This window comes from Charadrius vociferus, unplaced genomic scaffold (assembly GCF_000708025.1).
Source record: "Charadrius vociferus isolate BGI_N301 unplaced genomic scaffold, ASM70802v2 scaffold163, whole genome shotgun sequence".
Lineage (NCBI taxonomy): Eukaryota > Metazoa > Chordata > Aves > Charadriiformes > Charadriidae > Charadrius > Charadrius vociferus.
In genome coordinates this window covers 12903992-12931411 of record NW_009648332.1, presented here as the reverse complement: position 1 = coordinate 12931411, position 27420 = coordinate 12903992, and the positions used below count along the sequence as shown (strand labels likewise).

General features: G+C 37.6%; 1 protein-coding gene across 1 annotated transcript; it reads right to left on the bottom strand.

Moving 5' to 3' along the window:
• Nucleotides 1-201: 201 nt before the first annotated feature.
• Nucleotides 202-23174, bottom strand: SH3GLB1 (SH3-domain GRB2-like endophilin B1). Its single transcript, XM_009884720.1, has 8 exons — nt 23035-23174; nt 20404-20532; nt 18508-18641; nt 18028-18120; nt 7590-7679; nt 6960-7060; nt 1662-1893; nt 202-676 (listed from the first exon to the last, which is right to left on the bottom strand). The coding sequence occupies exons 1-8, from the start codon at nt 23069-23071 to the stop codon at nt 569-571; spliced, it is 924 nt and encodes a 307-aa protein (XP_009883022.1). The 5' UTR covers nt 23072-23174; the 3' UTR covers nt 202-568.
• Between the last annotated feature and the right edge of the window lie 4246 nt (nt 23175-27420).

Below are 27420 nucleotides of genomic sequence, written 5' to 3'. Positions count from 1 at the left end.
CAATTTGCCTTAACTTTTCAACAGAGAGAAAACATTCATTTTTCAAAGGTGATTAAATGCACAAGTTACTCAGCAGATAGCCATATACGCCTCAGCACATTTGTATTCCACAGGTGTTGGGAACTGAACCATATGGACTTCTTTAAGGCTTATGTTTCACATTTGGCTTCGGTTATTCAAATAACATGCATTACACCTGCATCAGTTCACAATAAGTTTATTTTATTTGAAGAAAAGCTTTGCCATTAATGAAAAATTTCAGTAGAAAACAGTACCTCCTGCTTTCAATCTAGATTACTCAAAAGTAGAAGCTTGTATTAGTGAAAACTTCAGTAGAAACAAATCTGTAGGAAACATGTTCTTGGCACATGAAGTAAAAGCTTTAAACACATTAAGTTTGAATAGAGTATTTACCATGCAACCATGCTGGCAGAAAAGCCAGTTTGTAATGGCTGGTATTTGTCCCTTAAGACAATAACATGGAAGACACTTAAACCTGCTTACATAACGTTAATTGTATATAAATATGGTGTTGCCATAATTGACAGTCTTTATTCAGGCCAACCATTTAGTTTAGCAGTTCTAAATAAGTAATAGGCACTTTGCCTTTCTGATTTCCCCTTTCACCCATCAGCCAGTCTGAATCCATGCCAGGGATACTGTACACTGTTATCACCTAAAAAACAGAAACACATTGTTATAACCTTTCCTCGCCTGGAAAAATATTACAGTCTACCTTCATGTGATTTCCAAGGTCTTAGAACTGAGATTAACCAAGTTAAATAGAGCATTTAATATGAGCATCCATTGAACATAGCCTAGTGCTCATAAAAATTATTTCACTGGTCCATGGAAAAGGAGTAGATATAGTAGCATATTTTAAAGTCCCTTTTCTTCTGATGAAACCCTATTCATTACTGTTTCTTTTCTATTATTTTTTATCTATAAATCTTCTATATCACCATCAACTTTAACAGGCAATCTAAAAGAAAGTTTGCTGGAAGTGCATGATAGAAAGATAGATGGTGTTGATGTGCTACATCTTAACAGAAAATCTTGGGCCACAGCTTCTATCTAACTCGCTGTGCAGACAAGAAAAAAGTCAATTAGAAATATTTAAGTAATGCACATTTTAAAAAAGAGAAATCTGAAAACTTTTTTGTGGATGCTTTTCTTCAGGATTAAGCTAGTCACATTACTAGGTGGAACTCTGTTCTAGCACCCTGCTTCATTGTCTATCTCTGCCTGATTGTATAGGCTCTGGCTTATGCAATTGAATTGGAACAGGAATAAACACAGCACAACCATCATCATCAAAACCAGAAGTGGCTGCATTTTTATATTCTTCCCAAATTGCAATATTTAATGTTTGAAACACTAATTCTATTGATAACAGTGCTAAAGGTGTGGTAAAAAAGAAGACAGCAGCATTGCATCTTGCTTGTCTAGCAAATGTTCTTGCAAGCTAAGATAGTATAACAAATATTAACTCTCACTGTAGAGTATTAGGGTATATAGGTACAGGACAATGCTCTAACAGTACTACTGAAGTTTAATCAAAAAAATCAACTACACAGATTTCTTGATGTAGCACATAACTGGGTAGTCACAAGCATTCTGCTTTTACTTTTAAATGATCAAAGTACGTAGAAAACTCTTACCTCATCTGCAAGTAGTGATAATTCACTGCTGTTTGCAGCATCGTAATCATAGAGAACTCTAGCTTTCCTGCTGCCACTTGATGACTTCAGTTCACTGATGCCTGAAGTAACTATTGAATTGCTTACTGAAGGCAATGAAGCAGAGGCTGAGGCCAAGACTGAGGGAGTAGAAACACTCTGCACAGGAGTTGAGGAAGACTGATTATTGTTAGAGAGGAAAGTGGATGGAAAGCTGTGGGAAAAAACAAAACGAAGAGACTTCTGAGTGAATCAGTTTTACATGGGGAGTTACACATACCTCCATGCCTAAATTAGCATTCTTGCTTTTATCAACTACAGAAAAAATGCTAGTAGACAGAGTAAGAGACTAGCACTGATATTTTTATAAACCTAAATAAAGGTGCTTGTTCCTGAACTGTAGTACAATTCAAACCAATATACTTTAAAAGAAATACCACCACATTATAAAAAACTTGAGAATTGCCTCTTAAAAAAAAAAAAAAAAAAGGCAAAACCAAGAAAGCCCTGTTGGTCAGATTTAATTCAGACTGTATTTGAATAAACATTTCTTTTGACAGCTCTGCCAGTAAAAGCAGCCTTCACCTGCTCATTCCTCAATTGTGTGGCTACACAAAAGATTGTGCTGGTGAACCAGATCAGGGAAATATAATGGAGATTAAAAACACAGCCTCCCTCTGAAAGAAGAAAAAAAATCCGCAACTATTTTTGTAATCTAAATCAGTTTGTTGATGCAGCTAACTGCATGCTGTAAACCAAAAATATTTGCTACACTAAAGGTGAACTTATATCAGCTTAAGTTCCTCCTTTCTAGGCTGCTGCTTGTTCTGTGCCAGCTGTAGTGCTTGCCAGTCCCTTCCACGAAGTCAATTCAACTCATTAACCTGCCTGGAAAAAAAAAAAAAAAGAGGGTAAAAAAAAAAAAAAGTGTATAGTCTTCTACTTAATGAGCTGAATCACAAAAACCTGTGATGAGAGCCAGAGCAGATAAAAGGCAAAGGACAAAATAACATGGCTGAAAAGTAGAAGGAGCAGAGAGGAGAGCAAAGAAGCAAGAAATTTTAGGGCAGCAGGACAGGTGGAATGGGACAGCATAAGGGGCAATGATGAGCTGTGAGATTGTTTCATGTCACTCTGCCCTACATCATGGGATGCGGTTCCACGGCAGACTAAACTTATTTAGCAGCTGATGTATTCATTCTTTGTCAAAGGGACAAAGCTTCCTTCCTTTGTTCCAACACTCATCTGATTCTACCTTAGAAGCAGGTCAATGAAGGTTTTGAAAAGTGGCAGAGCTGATGCAGTGAAAAATGGTCAGCAAGTAGGATTCAGACTGAGTCGGGGTGATGCGGAACTGTAGCTCTATTTCCTTCCATTCATTTGACCAGTTTACACATCAACTAGTCAGTCAATTCCCTCATATAACTTTCATCATCAGTCCTTCTACACAGATGCTTTTTCATTAACATTTGGGATGTGGACATATTACCCCCCGCCCCTTTTTTCTGGCCTACTCTTTTGACATAATGAAGATCTAGTCATACTGTGTGTATGAACCTGTCAGAAAACAGTGTCTCATCTCATCCCTTCCCACCTATGCTACCCAGTTAAGTTCGTGAAGATGCAGGTCAGTGGCAACTTTAACCACATAAATCAAGATCAGTATATTCCCACGCCCATGTCTGCAGCACTATTGGTGCTCATACAATCATAAGAGAAGCTGGGTTTGGGAGTTGATGCAGGTGAAAACTAAATCTATCAGTATAAGTGACTAATTTTTGGGTTGTGTGACCATGAACATAAGTGGAATTAAGGCCGCTCAAATCTGTATCAGCTGCAGCAGTACTGCACACAAGTTTACAGTTTCACACTATACTTAATCTGGTAAACGTACACTGCCACCAAACAGGGTGGACCCAGTCCTTCACCTCTTTATTGCGCAAATGTTAATTCTCTGTCATTTGAGTCAGATCTAGCAATCTGTGGCTTCTGCACTGATTCAACGATCTGCTCTAACAAAAATCATGAAGGTTGCTAACGTTCCATCAGAACAGCTTCTTAAACATGTTCACCATGCAGTCATGCAATTGTTATATCTGACTGAAGGCAAACAGTGTATTGTGAAGGACAGAACTAGCCCCTTTACAGTTAGAATAAATTGCACATAAAAAACTGGGTATACTTTCAGGAGCGTTATGACTTTAGTTAACAGTTTACCACCATCAAAAGGAGGAAGTCCCACCTCTGCCTGTGGCTTACCTTGACCTCATTTGATCATAAAGAGCTGATTCAACTCACCAAGAAGAGATAGCAACTCCACAAAAAAAAAAAAAAAAAATTGTTTTCATTTGCCAGATTAGTTTTTCAAACCAGTTCACCACATTCCTTGAACAGATCAAGTGAGCAAAACAAAGGGAGGAAAAACTAGACCCCACATTTTTTTAGGGATAACTCAGCTGTGCCTCATGATGTGTTTATTACTTGATTAGCTGGCATTCAAACAGAGGGACTTAATTTTAAATGACAATCAGCTGTTTCTCAATATTGATAAATTACTGTTTAGTATACTGCTAAACCTGTTCTCTGTTAACACAATAATTACTTGTAAATCAATCTTCTCAGTTCAAAGGGTCACTGGTTTGTAAAGCTAGTGGAAAAGAAAGCTAAAGCTTTATAACCACTCTGTCAATCAGTCAAACAGTAAGTCTTACTCTTTTTGCGAAGCCATATGTAGGCACGTTACATGAAACCTTCAGCTATACAGAGGTTGTCTGGGATATTTTGAACACTTGAGTAGCAAGAGCTTCACAGCTTGTAGAGTAGCGGACTACTAATGGATAATTTGAATAAATAATGATGTCAAAGCTTAGGCTTGGCTGTCAGGGAAGCTGAGAAAAGCAAAGTTATCAGCAAGAAACAAAGCAGCCAGAGTACCAGGATATTTGAAATAGATTTGCTTAGTAAATCCTGGGGAACTTAAAAAAAAAAAAAACACAACACAAAACAATAAAAAAAGAAAAAAAAGATGACGACAGATTGGTTTTAACCTGGGAGAGTTCATTCTTTAAGCAGCCCCACAGGAGGGGGAGGCATTAGAGAAATAAGTAGCTGATGCTGCCTTGAAGAGAAACATCCATAAAAAAACATGTCTATTTATATAAAGAGAACTGAGCACAAGTTTTTCCCCCACCCTCCCTACAGCTGACTCTGGAGAGTACATCAGGAAAAATCAGTGCTCAGCTTTGGAACTTGAATAGTCTCAATGTGAATCAGCTTAGGGTTTATACCCTAGATTCTGATCTAGTTAAAATATAGAATATGCATCTACTCTGAGAAACAGGTTTCTGTTTCAAGCAACAAACTATTGCACTTACTGAACACCTTTGGTTCAGCAACGATCTCAAAATGAAAATAAGTCCCTCACAGCTCTTCGCTTTCAAATGAGAACACAGCACAACGTCATTCTTTGATGTGTGAAAAGAACCTGTCTAACTTAACACTATGTATCCTTTGTTAACCCACAGAGCACTGTCAAATACAATCAAAACCTAGCTGAGCTGTCTAAGCTATTTATTTGGTACTATATCTGCCTATGTGTAACATAGGAAGAACACTACGCGTATCCTGCTCATCTGTTTATTTAATGCAAGTGCTATGCACCACATGCCTGTAAACTAAGGAACTCTTCCAAAGCAAGAAGCACCACATGAGACACTGTCCCAGTGCTCCCTGTTATAGTTCAGTGGGACTTCCTTGCACAAGAAAGGAAAGACACACCCAAGATTTAATGCCATTACTATTTTAATCCGCATAGGCAGAGAAACTTCATTTGGCTGTTTGAAGCATTTAGGATTCTGCAAAACTTCCATGGTTTTGATCTTCTAGCAGTCATAATAATTTTGTCACAAATACTAATCAGATCATAGCCACATAAAGGTATATTCTTTTGTTTTCCTAAAGGCAGTATTTTCTTCAAATATACTTTTTTCTACACCTGGTAGCAGTTTACATACATTTTAAACAAGGACAGCTGTTCTAGGACATGCTATACATCCTAAAGCAATAGATTTTAAAGGGGAATATGTTCCTCCTTAGGTTAAGGGTATTATGCTTAAAGTTTTCTGTTTGTTCAATGTACTAAGATAAGAGTACAGATTTTAAAAACACCCTCTCAAAATAGTTGTGTAAATATACTTCACTTAATTTCTAATTTGTGGAGCTTGTCCTTATTCCAGTAAATGTTTATTTTCAAGCTTTCAATTCTACAATTTGCATTTATGCGCTAGCAAATTTTATAGTTGAATACTTCTTTCAGTGGAATGTAACTTGAAAGTTGTAGCTTTAAAAAAAAAAAAAATCACAGTTTTAAATACTCTCTTATAAAGTCTTTAAAATACCTATTCAAAGAGAGGAAAGGAAATCAAATGCTACAGGAAGTTGCAAGTCAGGAAAAGGAGACTGGAGAACAATTTTGTTTTTTCTTCCTTGTCATGAAAAACGTAAACAGAGATACTTTATAGAGACAGTTATCTAGAATAGACCCTACAATAAGCTTCTAAGCACAGATAATCCTTCAACATATAGGCCTACCTAAATAACATGGTCTGGTATAACCCTAAGAAAGGCTGATTTGTACAGAAGAATTACAATAGTGAAAATTTATGAAAAGTAAGCATGTAGATCTTTCTACATCACCACCAATCACAAAAAAAAAGGATTATGAGCACAAACGAAGGTCCAACAGTTTCTTCTCTTTAAAAATGCTAACCCCACAAAACAGTAAAGCTAGACAAACTTGCTGGTTCCACTGTGAGTGCTTTGGATTGCCAATTACAGACATTATGAAGTACATTTCTCCCTAGATACAATACCTATGCTGGCAACTCACTTAACACTGGGGAATGCAGTTTCATTTGAAATCAGGTAGTGTCCTGTAGCAAATTAAGAGGTAACAGGACCTTATGGGCAGTACAAAAACTTTTCCCACATTGCATAACACAACTGAATGATGAGAAGTAAATCTCTAGAAACTCTTCTTTTGCACCATTAAATGAGGTTACCACTTACAAAATGGTAACTCAGTTACCAAATATACAAAATCTCAGTAAATCAACCTTCAAAAGGCACTAGTACTGTGTGTAGGCTTAGGGAAGTAGTTGTTCTGGGGTACTGACATATTAATTACCGGAGAACAGACATATTTCCTTTCAGTGCAGCATGCCTGTGTCATAAGCACTTAGAAAAAACTATTTTTTTCTGAAGTTTTTACAGCGTTACTACCTTCCAAGTTGTTTCTGGAGATCCAACATATATTGGTAACATTGTGCATAATAGGTCATCTGAGCTTCAACAAAGTCATTCAGACAGCGAAGATGATGTGCCTATAATACAACAAAGAATTCAAGGTTTTAGTTTGTAAAAGTACTACACTACATTAGAAAGATTGGTCTCCTAATCAGGTGCTAACGCCAGTATTGGCACACAGGGATATATGCCATATAGGCATAGTGCCTGGATTTATCAGGTAAATGGGGTTAAATATCACAAAAAATTAAGCACGAAAGAAATAGGTGCCGTACAAGCATCATGCCACTTACCTATATTGTTTTCACAACAGAGTAAATATTTTAGCACGTGTTTGTTGTTTCAACATTCAGTTGATCTGATGAATGGGAAGCTGAGTTTAAAGGATAAAAATGAAAGCTCCTGGATTCTCAAGGTTAACAGGAGATTAAAGGTAAATTTAGTGGATATTAAACTAGAACTCAAAAAATAAAAAAACCCAGTTTGATGCTTTAATGCACCAAAGGGAAACCTCATAGCTCAAAGTTACCAAGTAGCTTATTGTAGTTAATTTTTAGAAAGTGCCCTGATTTTGACTTTCTCCCTCTCCCCCTTTTGGGTACTCACATGCGTGCTGCTGATTCCTTCCAGCAGAAGTCTGGTAATCTCTGCTTGACGGTCAAATTCACTCTGAGTAATTCGTACTTCCTGTTCAGACTGAAAGGAAGGATGCACATTAGGTATTTGTACAATGCACTCTGTTATACCTTCCGACTGCAACAATTCTATTTTATTCAGAGCTACTCACACAAATGCATTAATCACAAGCTCAGGCATTTGAAACGTGCTTTTTCTTTGCAGCTTTTTACTAGGCAAAAAGAGTAATTGCACTTTGGGTTCAGAAACATCGAGGCCCTGTATATACAACAAGCAGCTTTATCATCAGACGCTACCACATAGAGTCAATGCATGCTAAAGGAAGGCATTTTTCTACCAGCAGTATTACCCCACCTCTCCCAGTAACAAACCGTTCATTGGCATAACAGTGTCTGTACCAGGGCTCCTGCCAGCATAGCACTGGCAACCAAGGACAATGTAATTTTTTTCCATACTTCAAGTTAACAGGGCTCTGACCAAATAATCTAGGGTAAACCACTCATTACTTCTGTCACATAACTGCATGGCGATCAGCCATACATAAGTGTTTGACGGTAAGTTTTAACAGGATATTTCATAAATTAATGTCTCATACTGGCCACCAAGCTACTACAACTATTTCTGGAGCTTGTAATTGAAGCGTCTTTACAAATAAATAAATCCAAACTATAGCAAATGTTTTAACTTCAATTAGAGTAAAATTTCTATTAAAATTATTGGATTTAAGTTTCATATTTAAATAATTCCACTTATATTTATTCCTTGTTACATATCGTTTTCATCAACTGTTAAGTACAACACTGTACCAGTTTTAAAGGACTTCCATCTAGCACAAGCCAAAATTACTTTAAAGTATTTTTGGGAGGGAAAAAAAGGACACTACTCAAAACACACAAATACATAAAAATACATGTTGTAATATCTAAGATTTACTGTTCCAAGACAGAATGTCCTCAGCCTGGAATCTCAATTACCTTGCCTCAATGCTTATATGCATTTAGTACCTTGGTTTCTAAAAACAAACATAAAGGCAAAAATCTGCACTGTCAAAGATGCAGTAGTTACTGTTCTCAACAAAACAGAGTAAGAAAATATATTTTCAGGAAACTTAATGAGGTGATACAGATAAAACATTGGTTTCAAAAGGATTATATGTGTTTGCAAACATTCTGCTCTTGCATTCCACTAATGTTAATCAATACAAAAAGTCACATGGAAGGATCTTAATCTCAGAAATGAGCACAAAAGAATGATGCAGTTACCCAAGAAATGTTTTTCATCTGAAGTCACTGCAGCTGGGAAGGCTTACACGTTAATTAAACAGTGAGGAAGCAGCTATAGGGTACTGTGTGTTTCTTACTAAAACTGAGATAGCAGTGTGTGTATCAAGTTACAAACTAATTAAGTTTTCAAAGTTTGTTGAGGCAAGAATTTTTGCTTGGAATTTTCTTATTAAATCTGTATTAGTATCAGTGAAATCCATCTGGCAGTCCCCAAGAGAAATGTAAGAACAAACAGAGGGGGAAAAAGCAAATTTTATAGGCAAGAGGGGAACAAAAGCATTCCCTTCTGTATTAGCAACATCTTCATTTCCTCTTAAAAAAAAAATAGCAAAATCATAGGTAGACCATTTATCTGGAGATAGATAATCTAGTCTCTTGCTTCTCTGAAGTCAGAATTTGCTAATGTGTTTCTTTCTTCCTGCCAGGTAAGTAAATACATGAGAACAGGAACATAGAAGAAGGGGAAATATCCATCAGAATAGTTCTATTTGTTCCAACAACATTTTAGCAAATCAACTACTTTCTATAAGAAAATGCAAAGCGTGTAAGTAATGTGGTAACATGTATTAACCTATTCAGTACAGAGTGACTTTAAATACATTGCTTTACAAAAGCCCAGTGTACTGGTTTTGTAGAGATTTACATAAACTGACTTATGTGATGATGTGTTTAACCTGTTTTGCCCATCCCTATTTTCAGTACTGCTAGGTGAACAGTAGCAGGACAGCACATCTATTCTACACCTTGTGGCAAAGGTGAAAAACAACTGATTTTCAATCTGGGAAGCTTACGGCCTGATCACCTTTGTTTCTGAACAGAATGAAGAGCTCAAAAACAAGCCTTAACTTTCCAGTGACCCCCAGCTGCAGTCATAATTTGTTTTTAGAACAATCAGAAGGCCTCATGGGGCATCTCTCATGAAGATCCCTCAAAACGGTACTTGTTTCCCAAGTTCAGAATATGGACCCAGGTTCTGAACATGAATATTCAAAAGTTCATAATCTCACCAAATTTCACATAAGAATATATGACCTCTCAGAAATAGTGTACAATCCTGTAGCTAAGGGATAACACACAATCATAAGAGTGTAGGAACTAAAATTACCTTCCTAATGTTATTTTGTTAGACACGCTATTAGTAAAACTGCAATAATGGATATATTCATGCTACCCAATATAGCTGGGCCTCTTTGTCTCCTTTTTAGTCAAAGACAGGAGCTCCTCTTGGTGCACAAAACCAGTCTAACTTCAACATGCTGAAAGCCTCTGCTTTTTCCACTGACTACACCAGACAGCTCAGAAGACTCTTAACAAAATTCGTACGTTTATAAAGCGTGTAACATCAGTATCTACCCCATGCATTTTATTATAGAATCATAGAATGGTTAGAGTCGGAAGGGACCTTGAAGAACATCTTGTTCCAACCCTCCAGCCACAGCCAGGGACATCTCCCACTAGACCGGGTTGTTCAAAGCCCCATCCAACCTGGCCTTGAACACTTCCAGGGATGGGACATCCACAGCTTCTCTGGGCAACCTGTTCAGTGTCTCACCACCCTCATAGTAAAGAATTTCTTCCTAACATTTAATCTTAATCTACCCTCTTTCAGTTTAAAGCCATTACCCCTCATCTTATAGCTACACTCCCTGATAAGAGTCCCTCCCCAGCTTCCCTGTAAGCCCCCTTTAAGTATTGGAATCACAGAATGGTAGGGGTTAGAAGGGACCTCTGGAGATCATCTAGTCCAACCCCCCTGCCAGAGCAGGTACACCTACAGCAAGTTGCACAGGACAGTGTCCAGGCAGGTTTTGAACATCACCAGATTGGGAGAATCCACCACCTCTCTGGGCAGCCTGTGCCAGTGCTCTGCCACCCTCAAAGTAAAGAAGTTCCTCCTCATGTTTAGAGGGAATTTCCTATGTTCAAGTTTGTGCCTGTTACCTCTTGTCCTATCACTGGGCACCACTGAAAAAAGACTGTTCCCATCCTCCCGGCACCCTCCCTTTAAGTATTTATACGCATTAACAAGATCCCTCATCAGCCTTCTCTTCTCTAGACTAAAAAGACCCAAGTCCCTCAGTCTTTCCTCATAAGAAAGATGCTTCAATCCCCTAATCATCTTTGTAGCCCTTTGCTGGACCCTCTCCAGCAGTTCTCTGTCCTTCTTGAACTGGGGAGCCCAGAACTGGACACAATACTCCAGATGTGGCCTCACCAGGGCAGACTAGAGGGGGAGGATGACCTCCCTCGACCTGCTGGCCACACTCTTCTTGATGCAACCCAGAATGCCATTGGCTTTCTTGGCCACAAGGGCACATTACTGGCTCATGGTCATCCTGTTCATCCTGTTGTCCACGAGGACTCCCTAGTACCTTTCCACAGAGCTGCTCTCTAGGAGGTGAGCCCCTAACCTATACCGATGCGTGGGGTTATTCCTTCCCAGATGCAGTACCCTACACTTGCGCTTGTTGAACTTCATTAGGTTCCTCTCTGCCCAACACTTCAGCCTGTCCAGATCTGGTTGTATGGTGGCACAGCCCTCTGGTGTGTTAGCCACCCCTCCCAGTTTTATGTCATCAGCAAACTTGCTCTGGGTACACTCTATCCCTTCATCCAGGTCATTGATGAATATATTGAACAGGACTGGACCCAGTACCGACCCCTGGGGAACACCACTTGTCACAGACCTCCAACTAGACTCTGACACCACTAATCACAACCCTCTGAGCTCTATCTGTCAGCCAGTTTTCAATCCACCCACACTTCCTAAGCTTACCTATGGGGATGATGTATGAGACAGTGTCAAAAGCCTTGCTGAAGTCAAGGCAGACAACATCCACTGTCCTCCCCTCATCTATTCATCCAGTCATGACTGGAAGGCTGTTACAAGGTCTCCCTGGAGCTGAATGACATCAACTCTCTCAGCCTGTATTCATAGGAAAGGTGCTCCAGCCTTCTGATCATCTTTGTGGCCCTCCTCTGGACCCGCTCCAACAGGTCCATATCCTTACGTTGGGGGCTCCAGAGCTAGATGCAGTAATATCCTCTAAATCCACATGTAAGAAGGGAAGTTAAAGTGAAGAAAGCTTGTCATTGACACTATGCAGATCTTTTGTTTCAACTCAAAAAGACCCTGTGATTGATCTAAAGATTTCTGGAAAGTCTGAAATGCTTGTTGGGAAGCTTCTTAGACCTAAATTGACAACATCTATGAATCTGTTCCTCCAACTCTCAAACACAGAAGGACAGATTGCCTTTAGAAACCTGGATGGATTATGGTTCCTTTGGCAGAACGTGTGTTGTAGTTTCTTCTCAATAGTGTCTGCTTTTTATATGCTTAATAAAAAAAAAAAAAAAGAGAACTTTGAATTACATAATTTACTAGTTTTTGTCTCCTTTATGCTATGGTTAAGCACTTTGTATTATTTTTCTCTGCAGGACACAATCTGTTAGATTCCACTATCCTTAAAGTTGCCTGTCATCACCTCTGAAAAGCAACTAGTTTATTCATAATTTTATTCATAATTGTCTTATAGCTTCAAGATTAGTTTTCGTTCCAGCAGTACTGCTCCCCTGACATCTTTTTCCCAAAATAGTACCAAGTACTCCATCAGACAGGTTTGCTGCTTCCAAATTGTTACTTTACTTAAATAGTAGAATAATTCTCAAACTTTGGGATCAAAGCTGACCTAACCCTCCTTTTACTATTCAATCTCTAAACTCCTCCTTCCGCCTAAACTCTCACCTTACACTCTATACACATATCCCCCGTTTGCACCATAACTCTCAGAAAGTTGGAATAGAAAAAGCCTTAATTTATTTTCTCTCACAACCTCCAAGATTTCACCCAAAGCTCCATACCCCAGCTTCTAACAGCAACTCCCTACACCTCTCACATCTGCCCATCTAGCTCCCCTTCAAAAACCATACTCCAAAGTCCCTGCCCCTCAGCTAACTTTACTTTCTAGTGGTACTCTTAATTTTTGTTTCTCCTCCTCTACAGAAATCCCCTAAGAAATTTCCTTTTAACTGTTGGCACAGCTTCTCACTGCCTGTTCCCAAGACTGCTTTGTCTGCACCAGAGAGGCTGAGAACAGCACTTCTCGTGGCACCAAAGCAGCTATCGCATTAACACTCCATTAGCTCCACCAAGTTCGTTTCTGTGCAAGGGATGGCACAACAAGAAAAGGCTGCAGCCCCCACCCCAAGCCTAATGCTATATTTATGAACCAGCTTTCAGCCCAGGTACCGTTTTCAGGTGTGCCTACCTCCTAACTTCAGTTGTTTAAGATAACCACAGCATTCTCTAGTGACACTGGGGAGAAAGGCAGGGAACAAAAAAAGCTCCTCCAAAACAGAGTTTTCGCCGAGTTTTTGTATGCTCTCCAGCACTTTAGTTACTGTTCTGGGTAAAAGTTGAAGATCAGTGTTTTTCAGAACCGTTTAGATTACTAGACCCCAACCTTTCTGAAAATTTTCAAATAAGCTCATTCTTAAGAGGTCATTTTTAACAGGATGCCATACCAGTAAATTTTGAGAGACAAGTCCTGTAGTTCTTTTTCTATTGTATCTTGTCACATGAGAATCATACAGTACTAAGTGACAGTTAGCCAGAAACAGCTCACTATAGAACAAGCCCCAGGCATTGTTTCGCCACTGGAGTTTGAAAGGCCCTCGGGGGAACCAGTGCATTCTGATGTAATGCACCAGGCTGCCAGCATTAGACCAAAATCAACAACATGCAATATCCTTTATTACATTAGACCAGCACAAGTACTGTTTCAGAATTCTGCAATTTCTGAGTTGTTTACTTACTTTTGTCACTTCCTCAGCCCATATCTAGTCAGCATTAAGAGTGGGGGAGAAAAATAAAAAAAACATACAAACTTAGACATTGGTGGTACTTTAATACAGGATGCAACCATACTTTGGCTTTAACCACTTTCCTGTCCTCAGAACTTCACAGGGACTTGAGGAGTGCCATAAGTCAGTTGCCCAAAGCCCTTCATATACAATGAAACTACGAGTATGGATAGCACTACATCTGTGCAATAAATTAGATACTGAAGAGTGTATGACTTGCAGAACTTTTATGTTACAAGAATTTATTTAAAACAAGCTATTACAACATAAGACATAACTACTTAGAAAATGACATGACTCAGACAAACTAAATTACCTTATGGAGGAATTTAAGTTACTTAACTATGGAAAGCTATTCTCATTTTAACACCACGTTAAGTAAAGACTGAAACAGACACATGAATGATTTCTCTTGCTAATTCCATCACAGGTTTCCTATTTCACAAGCATTTTTACTGAAACCTAAATTTAATTAAAAATGCTACAGAGGTATCTCAAACTGAGTATTATAGTAGCAGCAAGTAGTACGGCAAATTCATAGAACTGCAAGGAATTTACTCTAGAAGTTAATTACTTCAGCTTGTTGTTCCAATTCCCTCTTGCAGTTCTCCTTTAACCTTCATTTTCTGCAGTTGTAAGATGATGACACAATCAGGACTTTGGTAGGAAGAAATGTGCATAAAGGTTGCAGAAGCAAGTTGTAACAAACAAGTTTATTCGCTCTTTTATCTGATCGTGACTGAGAAATCTGGAACACTAATTTGAGATGAGATCCACTATGCTGTGCAGATCCAAGACCCAAGCAAGGACAGGCTGAATAGCACAGTCTGTGTTGTACATAATTAACCCCTTCCTTTTCCACTTTCACAATTATGGTGCTAAAACCAGCTGCATTGATGAGCCCTTGCAACAAGTTTAGGATATACTGCACGCTAAGTTAAGCCATTAATTTATGTGACATTATTCAGTTTCAGTTATTTGTAAAATATTGCTTGAAGGGAATATTTTCTACATATTCCCAGCTATTTCACATAATTCACTCTTACTCATATTAAAAACAATAGGAGAATTAAATAATTCCTTTCCCTCCAATGGGTGAAATTAATTTCAGAAATGATAAAAAAAATTCAACTCCTTCGCAATCCTGAGTTTATATTCATAAATTCACAGAAATTAGAATATAATACTGTATACTTCAGATTATTAGAAATATTCTGATACAAAACAACATTAATGCTGTACTGACATAAGTGTATTTAGTACACTATACCAATCCAGTTTGGAATGGTAAACATATGAAACAAGACCAAATGAGCTGGATAGCAAGAGGAAACATTTGATAGGAAAATGAATGAACACAGGAGGCCAACAAACCTTTAGCCATTTTACATGCAGCAAGTTGAGCACGTAAGAGACATTTACCATAATGTTATTCTCTTCAGGCTGAGAGGTGTTTAGTTGCTTAAGTGCATAGATAAAAGACAAAAGCAAGTTACAACACTGGGAACATATCAGGTGAACAGATTATTGGCACAAAGCACTGCAAGTTTAAGCTAAGCAAGACTGTGAATTGAATATAGATAAATAAAACTGTTTAGATTTCTATTTTAAATACTGATCCAAGCTACTTCAGTTGTACAGTAAGTGTGGGAGAATGTAATTTCATCAAAGATTAAATATTTTTATAACAAGGGGGAAAAAAAAAATTCAAATGTAGATGCAATTTATCACTTTATCCTGTGAAAGAAAGTAGTGAAACATGAATGTTTGCATCATAACTCAATACGCCTTGCTAACCTATCAGTTCAGCACTGTCTGTCAGATATCTTTCTTCATAAATAAGTAAGCCAGCAGAAAATGAATCATTTGCATCACACCTATATCCAAGTTAGTCTTCATTTTTGTTTTGCAGAAGATAAAGTAGGTGCAATTTTTTCACTTCTCTGGGAATTCTACAATCCAGTACTTCTTAAACAGGCACACTGATGTTAAAATGTAATTAAAACTGAAGTATATGCAAGGTAGTGAAGTAAGAGGCCTAGCTTTTCATGGTCTACCAGTATGAAATTATTTGTGAATAAAACCGTGAATTATTTGCTATATGAATATTTAAGACTGGTCAAGTAGCAGCAGCAACTGGCAATAATTTTGTCCAAGCACCAAGTTCTGGATGATTATGCTGGTGATGGAACTAAAATTCAAGTACAGAGCCTTTCTTTTAATACTGAGTTCAAAGGGAACGATTTCCTTATGGTCTTTCTATTGCTTTAGAAAGGAAGGTATATACTTGCTATCACATCATGTAGAAGTTAAATACCTTTTTTTTTTTTTTTTTTCGGAGATTTAACTCCAAACAAATCCAAGCAAAGGTATAGTCTACTATCCATTGCTTCCAAATTCCACTACTAGCTGACTAAAATCCTGCTCCACTCTCCATTGTTAGTCTTACAAATTAAGAAAGCTTGACAAGTAGAGAAGTAACTTTTTTTTTTATTTGCATAAAATTTTTGTAACACAAGGGGAAACGGCATGCATGGACTTAAATACAGACAATTTAAATACAAAGGGACAGTATGCATAACATCGAGGACCCAGACACAGAAGCAGAACTGTCAGGTAGAGATGATGTTGGTTTTTTAGGAGGACCACCATTCCCAAAGATGAGAGGGGCTTCATCTGCAAAGCTCAGTCTCAGATATGATGCTTCTGAGATCTTTCAGGACAGCGATCCATTTGGAAAAGCCAGCAAAGTCTGACAGTCCCACTTCTGCCTCTTTATCATGTGCACTGTCCCTGTGTAATTAAATTGTCTGTATTCCTTCAGCATCTGTGTGTATGACCACTACTGCATTAACCCTTACTGGAAAAATCACTATCCATCATTAACACCTGTACTTTTAGGAATATAGTCAAAAGATAGCTATGAAAATACTAGAAGCTTACCATGCTGAAATTGCATACATTCAATTACCTATTCCTCCATTTAGATGCATTTTAAGAGTTTCAAAAAGCAAAAACTTTTTTCTAGTAATTTTAATCTCCTTGAACAAGCATTTCTTGATGGAATAAGAATGGTTAAGTTTAAGAGTCTTGCCCTGTTTGGTGGTATGAAGTAGTAAACAATACAGAAAGAGTAAGCTACAAATACTTTTGATATAGAGAAGTTAAATCTAGATAGGATCATCTGTTGGAAGTAATTATACATATGCTTTTACACTTGTAGAGATTCAAATGCAAAAAACTTGACCTCTGAATGATATGTTGTCCTGGTTTGAGTGACACAGGACTAATTTATCTTTCAGTAATTTTACTTTTCACTAAGGTCTCTTCTAATGCTAGGGAAAACTGCACTTTTAGAAGACTCTAGTGTCTGAATAGTGAAAATATTTACTGTATAGCCAGCTATGGTATGTGGGTTTCAAGGTCTCAGTGTTTTTGAGCTAGCAAGGTGCACGGATGAGAACAAGCAAGACCTGGGCACTTGACCCAAGCTGGCCAACAGGGTTATTTCATACCATGAAAGTCATATTCAATGTAAATCAGGAAGTTTGCTGTGAAGTTCTCTCTTCTAGGACGGCTGCGATCCAGAGAACTTCTTGCCCTGGTGCCAGATCCCTGAGGCCTTCCCTTTCTCCGAAAGCTGTAGCGCTCGCAGTATGCAACATCTGCTGTCCACTGCTAGGAGTGCACAGCTTCCTACTGATAGAATGGGCTGAGTATAATCCTTGTATATTTTATATTGGTATCAGGATCAATATTGGTTCTGTAGTATTATTAATGTTAGTTATTTAGTCTTATTCTATTAAATCTGTTCGTATTTCAGCCCTCAGGTTTTCTTGGTTTTTCCCCGATTCCCCTTCCTGGGCGGGGAGGGGTCACTGAGTGATAGAACTATTGTCTTAACGACAATAAATTGTTGTGAGCTTCTCAACCATAACATATGTATATACAACCATCTTGGTAGATTGTAGCAAGTCATTTTTGGCAGTATAGGCTCATCTCATATAGAATAAGGGGAGACTATTTGCTTCGGTCAAGTAAGCTCAGCTTCATGGAATAACTAAAAATAGAAGACTAACACCTTAATCAGCAACTTGCTTTAACTTCCTTGTGTTCCACTGAAGCGTTTCTTACAAAGTATCTAGAAAAATAATGAGGGTAAAAAGCTAGGACTGGAAACATAGCCAGGCAGTTGAGTTTATAGATATGTATCAGTAAGTTTGAAAGGTATGGACAAATTAAAAAAGTAAAAATCTACTTACTGCAGCTCGAGCTTCTGCAACTTTTGCCTTCTTCAATCTGGTTTTTGCTGCATCCAAGTCTAGTCTTTTATTTTGTAACAGTTTACGTTCTTTCTGAAAGCAAGTTAGGTTAGTTTGTGAGAATAGGTACACATACACAAAAGCAAAAGCCTCTTTACCTGGAAGTTTTTTTAATGAAGTATCACATACAAAAAGGTTCTTCAGTTGAACAGAGAGGCAGAATTAGATCCTAGTTATTATCACACATTTTACACTCAAGCTATATCATTTTAATAGAATAATAGTTATCAAAAAGTTTTCATAATTATTTTGATTTTACCTGGTCAAAAGGAAGGAAAATACACCAAGGGCATGAATTCTACCTGACTTTTTCTACATTAGTTTGAGAAAAGCAATAATGCACAATTATCTACTACTTCATTTTGAAGGTTTACAGTTACAATTGTTGTCAAATGCTGAAGAATGCACAATTCCACTTACAGTAATAGTTTTGTAGTCTCCTTCAATAAAGTTTCTTAGGGGAGTGAGGAAGTTTATAGCAGAAGTTTGAATTAGTTCTCTGTCTGCTGTCCCAATCCGCTTTTGTGTTTCTCCACATTTAATGAGTGCATTTCCTGCAAAGGAAAAAAAAAAAAAAAGTTAGTTTCATAGTAATTCAGACAGGTGGTTAACAAAAGAAGTTTCTACAGGCAGGAAAGTTTAGGCCACCAGTTTGAAAGATAATCCAATGCCATCACAAGGGATTTCAAAAGAAATCCGAATCAGCTACAAAAAAAAACACCAAACAAACCCAAAACCAAACACCCAAACCAAAACACCCCAACAACAACAAAAAAAAAAAAATCAACCACCCAAAACAAACAAACCCACACACCAAACCAAACAATTTTTATTAAGAGTAATCACAGGTCAAGGCAAGATTTCAATGGGAATACATACAGCATTGTAGAACTGGCAATAACTATGGCAACTCCATTGTGAACACCTATTTCAGAACTGGATATCATACCAATCCAACAACCTCCTCCCCTTATAACACATTTTTGTTTAAGTCAGAAGTAGTTGGTGGCAAGGAAAAAGCTCACCTAACTACTGGAAAATAACGTGCTTTCCCCAGCCCATCAACTCCAACTTTTAAATATGCATTTATACATTAACTGAACAATAATTTGAAATTTGGTTGCAAGTTAGGTATTGAAACTGACAGTGTGTCAAGAATACAGCTGTTACATTTCAACAGACTGACATGGCTAAGTTAGAAAAGACACTAAGTTTTCAGAGAAAGAAAGTATTTTGTGACACCACATGAAAGCTAACAGTGTATCTGTCTTTATGCTAATAGTCTACGTTACTTGCCTGTATTCTAAAAATTCTGCAAGTAAAGGGACAGTGTACCTGTAAGTACAACTCTATTTGATGTTAAAAAGTAAGACTTGAGGCTGATGATCAGAAGGCAGGCCACAGATAACAGCATAAAACCATGTGGAAGTAGGAGGAACAAAGCCTGCCATTATTGATTTTGTATCCACAAGTCTCCCATAAAACATTTACTTTTTTTTTTTTTTGCTTTTTCAAGTGCACTTCCCTTCTTGTGGAAGGAAAAAGAACCCCATTATTTCCAGATATAAAGAAATCATTCTTCCCAGAACAGAACTTTTCCCCTCACACTGCAATTTTGAAGAAAGCCACTAAAGACAGATAGCTATCAGACTTTGATTGCAGACTGTATTTTATATATACACACCTATGCATTTCAGTTGGTTAAGTTAAATTAACAGCTAAATCTGTTATCAGCAACTTTAAAAGTTGTAGAGAACACTAGAATTAGACTATAATTAATGGCAGTGTAAAAACATTAGATGTAACACCCCCAACCCTCCTGTCATAGGTATATAAATTAGCTGGAGAAGGAAGAAAATTTAGATTATGTTCTATACTCTCATCTTTAGCAAAATATTACATATTAAGAAAAGGAGAAATACAGTAAAGTTAGAGAGGCTTCTTACTAGAGAAGTTAATTTTGGATAACGTTTTCACTCCACACCACAAATAAAATGCGTGTTGTCAGATGTGTAAATGTGTTCCTTTAACAAGGAAACTAAATTCCAGAATTATTTATTCTGGTAAGAAAATCCACAGACAGGTATCATTCCAACAGCTGGTCCTATTTCTAGATTTGGATAGAAACCTCATAATTGATCTCCTAATGCTCAAAGTTATACAGCTAGTTATCTCAAACTGATATCAAAGTCATTGAAGCCTATTATCTAGAGGAAGACAAGAAATATCATTTTACACGGTTACGAAAAACTAGATCTTTGCATTTTTCCCCCCTTCATTTCTGCAACACAATACGTATGTTTTGCTTCTACTTACCATAGGCTGTTCCTGGGCCAAATTCATTCCCAGCATCAATCATATACTGGCCTAGTAACTCTGGATTATTCATGCGACTCGGTGCTTTGCGGTCCAGCTTCTCATAGACAAATTCTTCTATTCTGGCATCTAAAAAAATGTTTATTTTAAATCATTACTGTCATTCAAAACACAAGTTAGAAAGAGAAACAAACACACAAAAAAAAGAAAGGAAAGGAAAGGGGAAAGAAAAAATTATTTCCCCAGACTCAGCATTAACTGAACATTGCTAAGCTAAAGATACTGTTCTTGGAAACTGACTGTATTCCATGTTTGTCATGCTATGTTCAAGTGTTTCTTTGAGCCATCTGTGAATGTGAAAAACTATATTTTTCCTCTCCCTTCTACAAGTATACTTACACAGTTTTTCAAAATTTTGTCCAGAAGTCTTCATTCTAAGAGTGTAATAGAATGCTTCTCCTTAACAAAACCAAACAGTCCTTTTCCACCCCTCCAGGAAAAAATTGTGAAAATCATTCCCTAGAATTAGCAGCATAGGAATTAAGTTCAACAACTATTGCAGGTTCCCTATTAATATATTCTGAAAGTTTGGCAGCCCCAGAAATTATACCCTCTTTTTTGCACTCCACCTGCATCCTTGAAATGCTCTGAAAAAAAATCACTGAAGATACTAGAAAGTGTTTTATTTTGTATTCCTATCTTTCCTTAGTTTGAGCAACAAAACTATCAATAAACCTGTGACTATATGATCATTAATATCCATCTATCATAATATTAATATTATTAATATTAATAATAATAATTAATGAACTAACTTCAACTAGCCTGCAATAGTACAGACAACCACAAAGAAGCTCTCCAAAGAACAAACCTGACGCTTTGATGCAATCAAAAATAATACTGTTAATTAGACAACTTTCATCAACACTGGATTAAATACCTACTCTCTCATGCAGGTCACAAAAATTAACCTGACACAAACATGGGTATGACTGCATTCCCTGGCACTAAGTGTGAACCAAAATAATCCAAATTCATTGTTTTTTCTTTACGCTATCCATAATATGTATTTTTGACTAAATGACAAAAGAACTGAAAAGTAATCTAAAATTATTGGACTATTACATGGGTCTGACCTAAAGGTGCAATTAAAAATGCGACTAAAAGTCATTTTTCTTCCCCCAGACCAGGTTGCTCCATTAACAACCACCAAAAGAAGCTCTCCATGGCATGTGATAGTCCTTCCAAGCAGGCTGCCAACCAGCTGAACAGATGAAGACCACTGTTTACTACTGAGTATTTTTAGCCATCAGAAAATTGACTGGTCAGCGTAACTGAGATACTACCATATATTATCCTTCTGCTGAATCTTCCTCATGCAGTTCTACCAGCCTACAGTTACCGATTCAATATTCTACACGTTTCTGAAAAAGTCAATACATATTACAAACACTGAATTAAATGAACAAGACAACTATTTCCTCTGGTCTATTCTGTAAGTTCTATTGCATCCTTCCCACAGGATTAGTTATTCTGGGTTTTATGTTTGTTTTTCAAACACTGCTTTTATGCAACTAAAGGATGCAACAGACTTCCAAAATAATACTTCAAAGATCAGCATTATAAAGAATTAATCTATTTGGCATTAGAGAAGTGTTATCAGTGTATCATTTACCTGTACTAATAAATCTTAAGTCAGTAGGTGACTACAAGGAGAATATTTATGTTTTCAGTGCAGAAGTATTAGTGGTACTACAATTTTATCATTTGAGCAAACCTAAAGGAGGTTTAAATTCTTTTTTCGTAACAGTAGTTTGTGACCAGGTCTTGACCTGAAATCTAGATCTATACACTAAGGAAATTCCTATAGCTGCCAACTCTAGTACTACTGTCACAGATGACTGCAGGATATGAGTCTGAAACTGCTATCATCAACACTACTACTCATAGCAGCAAGTTCAAAACCAAATAAAATTAACACACTAGAAAACTACATTTCTTCTACCTACATTTTTTCTGTTATTATTGCAGTAAGAGATTCACCAGTGATGAAAGCATGTTTGAAACATTACTGTAATGCCTAAGTATGGTGTATGAAATGCTGGCAAATTATAAAGGCTCAGCATCTGGAGAAAACCATTCTTTAGTAAAGGAATTGTTAAAGACAGACATTTCGGTTCATCTTGCCTGCTTCAAGTTGAATTGTATGATGCAGACGGTTTAAAGTTATGAAATAGTAATGAAAATTCTTGAGCCACTGCATCTACTCCATGAAGAACTTCAGAGTTCTTACAGCTACCTAAGATTTCTGGAATTAACAGTGGGAAATTCAATTAAACAGGAAACAACTCAAAAACCAGTCAACCTGAGACTGACCAGAGTATGGAACCAATGCTATAGAGAGCTCTGTCTAAAAGCTCTTCCTACTTGAAGCATTAAGGAAGTATCGGCAATTGGTACGCTGTCTGATTCTGAGTAGCTCTTCAAAATGTGCTTTCCCTAACTCCAGCCTTCAAATTTTAAAACTACTATACTTAGTCATAACTCATGCAATACCTATCACAGTAAACATTTACATTGGCAAATGTATTAGTTCAAAAGTTGCAAACAAAAACTTGAAGGGCTTCTTACTTGGATTTGGCTGCAATAATACTTCTGTTTGTCTCATTATTTTTTCTGTCCACAATTTAGTGTATTCTGCTTTGCTGAGAAGGTTCTCCAGGTGAGCATCCAGTTCAGTCTTCTCTGCTTGACCAAGCTTTTCTTCCGTGAACTATGAGTTAGTCAGACAGGTCGAAAATACTGTTAGTCCACAGAAATAATTTCCCAGGACAAGTTTAAGACAGTAACCATTCACTCATATTAGCTGCAGATCATGTTTTTAAAGATATAACTGCTATCCAGTCATCAATAAAAATCTAAGGATAAATTTGGAAGTTGTTAAGTATAACACCATACCCTTACTATCAGGGAAAAGGAGGCAGGAGGATGTTAATCAGATAAAGACGAGGAAGGTAGTTTATAACATTATGAAGAAATCCTCTGCTCTACTTGGTACTGAGAGTTCTCACTTGAAGCATTTTGTCCCATTTTGCATGGTGCTCCTAGGAGCCAAAAGGAGAGAGTCCAGATGGTAACGAAGGCACTTAAAAGATTATGTCAATCTTGTATATTTTCTGTATTTAAGTTTGTCCCTTCTCCCACAGTAAAACCTCAAGACACAACACATTCTCATTGCAGCTACCTTTAACGTGTTTAAAAAAATGCTGTCCTGTCTGCAACAAACAGGATAAAAAATAGTGAGTTTAAACTTCAGCATGAAGATTTAAATTGGAATTAGACATCACAGTAAGCTTTTAAAGACAAGGATTAAACGCTAAAATATTCTTCCCTGGGAAGTTGTGGAATAAATATCTTTGGTGGTAGGGGATGTTTTGCTTTTTAGACTAGGACAAATCAATGTCTGATGAACTGTTTAGATATAACTGATCCTGTTATGCCTTACAGAAATGGTAAGATGACCTCTGCCGTTCTCTTCCAAGCTGTTTTCAGTGGCAAAGAAATAGAATCTAACTCCATTTATATAAACCCATAAATCCAATTTCACTTGACAATAAATTCATGCCAACTCTTATTAATCCACAATCAGTTTGTACTTCAATCCCAGTTCTCTGGGAGAGGGGAAAGCCATGCGTTTCACATCAGGGTACCAAGTAAAACTGGAATTGAGGGTTTTGCCTGTCTCTCTTCAGAGCAGTAGTTCCTCATGACGATGATGATCTCATCACTTAACAGCCTGTTCAAAGTCAGGCATTTTCAGAAGAACCTAGCTTATGATTAAATCCCTAACAAGCTTCCCAATTAAGAACATAATAGGACTGGAAGCATTTTGACTGTCAAACTTCATTCTTAGCAAGTTCTTTGGTGGGATATTTAAACTTGCAGTAAGAAACAAGAATACAAGACAAGTAAATTGCATTGTCCAAGTTTGTTTTAATTTCCATCACATGTAGAATAAAACCAACTTTGATAGCATGCACATTTAAAGTCTAGATAAATGCTGCAGCATTTCCAGTTCTACATAAAAGCAAGTTGCCTTCATGAGAAAGTTCAGTTCCACTCTTCACTGAAAAAGTGAAGAGTGGAATTTATTTATGGATTTATTACTACTACTGTTTAAAAGGCTCTTTAAAAAGATGTCAGGTACTGTAATTTGTTCTCAAAAACTTTTTACAGATTCATTAGAATACAATATAAATGGGTTTGAAATTATTTTTTACTAATTACAGAGAGGAGTATTTTTTGATTAAATGGGCTTTCCTATTAATATTTCCATAAATCTACTCAGCAGTGTGAAGATTGCTTAGCCAGTGTTACATTTCACATACACAGTTAAAGGAAAAACTTAGCAATACTGAGCAGCGTGGTAAATAGTAGTTTAACAGAAGTATGGTTTCCAGCATTAATGTAATGTAACAGTGCTGCCACTGATTTCCCATCTCGGTTTACCCTGAAACATAAAATTTGAACTGCTCTTTCTGTTTTATGTCCTTTTTCAGATATTACTCCATCCCTTCTTAAGGATAAGAAGAAAATAAGGAAAGTGGTGCTATGAATTAAGAACTTTTCTTCTGCTTAGAAAAACTGTTCCAAGATAGGCAGATATTAATGATTTTCTACTTTGATTAGAGCTCTAGAAAACTTTCAGTTTTCATTGTATTAAAGCTTAAAACACGTAATACAGAGATACTTAATGTATGCACCGCTAGAACAAGTCGTTATCAGTAAGTCACCTAATCCATCCATGTTTATTAAATTCAAAATATATATACAAGTTGCCAGAATGTGACCTTCTGCTCATGCAGAAGAAAATAGTACTGGTTTGCATACACCTCAGTTACCACAGCCTAGTCGACGTTTCAAGTCTACACTGCAAAATTACTAGAGAAATTACAATAACATAAGCCTCTAACTTCAGATAGAAGTCACAAACAATAGAAGTGTTTCTCCTACCAAGGAGCAAAAGCCCAGCTCATTACCAACCCTTACGAAGGCAGCTTGTTGGTTCCAGAGCCTGGCAAGAGGAAGGACTCACATTCCTATTACTACACTCTATGGCATTATTTATTTCACCTCAAGTACCACTAACTATAACCATTTGCTACTTTGTTCCACAAATTGAAACTACTGCAAGAGTGATTGAGATCAACTCCTTCAAAGCATTTTCTGCCTATCAGAAGGAGGGGGAGTCTTTGGATGAAGATGGCTGTTAAGCTTGATTTTTCTATAGATTACTAACCAGAATATGGCAGTCTGAGCACAATACAATCTCATCGATAGAAGGCACAGATTTCCTGGAACATGAATATCAGGCAGTTTGGGGTAAACCAGCCCCAATTCCCTTGTAACAGAAAACTCTGATAAGCCTGTGAAACTCTAACAAGATGTTCACCATCTTGTAAGACAGCTGAAGTAGAGTTGAAATGGAAATTGTAAGTGGTTCTCCTACATACCATTTTATGCTGCAGAACTGTTTTCATAAGGGTGGGGTGGTAGTTTCTAACGTCCCAAAGCAACTAGTGTCAGATCATAGCACATCATCCAGCGATGCCTGAACATAAGAGTTTACCTCAATATACAGAACCATCATTTTTACTGGAGGACACAAATTCTACGCCCAGATGATATTTTAAAAAATCCACCAAATTATTACCCCTTAATATTATCTGTAGGCATCGTATAGTACCTCATTAAAAAAAAAAAAAACAAACCAGGAAACAACAGTAGCACACAAAACTTGAGTTACTTGGATTATAAAAACATGTTAGGGATTTGCTCCTCCCCCTCAATGGCTTCATTAAACTTCTCATTTTAGGGGAAAGTGGCCGCTGGTAGAGCAAAATTATTACTTCCACATTTCCACTGAACTTTAGTTTTGATTAAGCAGACAACTAATGTAGCTATTTGGATGTAAACCAACAATGCAGATAGAGCATAGTGGAATAAACCACAGCTCACATCACCTTTAAACCATGACTGCAAAAATCTACATTAGATTTAATGCAATATGCTGATTTAAATGTAAAAAGTCAAGTTAAAGAGATGAAATCACAAGGTTCCATCCCAGGATCTTCCAATGAAGGGTGAGCTGTATCCCCCTTTTTGCCTTGTCTAGCAAGAAAAGGGAAAGGGGTGGAGGCTGGAAAGGAAGAGATGGTCTGGAAATACGCAGACCTGGAAGAAACTGGAGGGGGGGGGGGGATGGAAAGACCTCCATCACAAAGAGAAGCCACAACGACTGCTTTAAGTTCATTTAAATTTGAACAACAATGTTTTCTGATGAGTTTGCGCTTTCAGAGCTCTGCTGTGCTGCTGATCTTTGGTTCTGCTTGAATATTGCGATTTAGGGCAATACATCAGACCGATCAGACCAGATAACAACTTTAATCACGTTCCAAACCTGACTGCGACCCAGCGAGAACTCAGGAGAAACCAAAGTGGATTACTATGCACCGCTTGGATGTCCACCTCCCGACAGGAAATCTGTTCAGGTTTGATTATATAAAGAAAAGGGATTACGGCTCAAGCCAACAGCTAAGGAACAAAAGCCAATTACAGTGCCCTTAACGTGAAGACAGAGGAAGACCGATTCAGAAACAATGGGCTATCAAACAAGCTTAAAAACGATACTAAAGCTCAAACAAAACAAAAAAGCCTAAAGCAGACGGATACTTTGACGTGTCGAATTTTACCGATGGGGCAGCAGGATACACTTTGAGCAGCCGGTAAAAACACCAGCTTACTTCAGGCGAGACACACCTTTGTCAATTCCACGCCTGGAGTCCCACCGTATCTCCTCGCAGCTGGTGCCTGCTCAAGGCGTCGCCCCCAGCCCAGGCGCCTTCTCCCTTCTCTGCCTCTCCTGACCTTGGGCTGCCTCAGCCTCCCCCCTGGCAGCCCCCCGAGGCCCAGCAGTTTTGCAACCAGCCTGGACGAAATCCACGGGTCCCGCCAAGC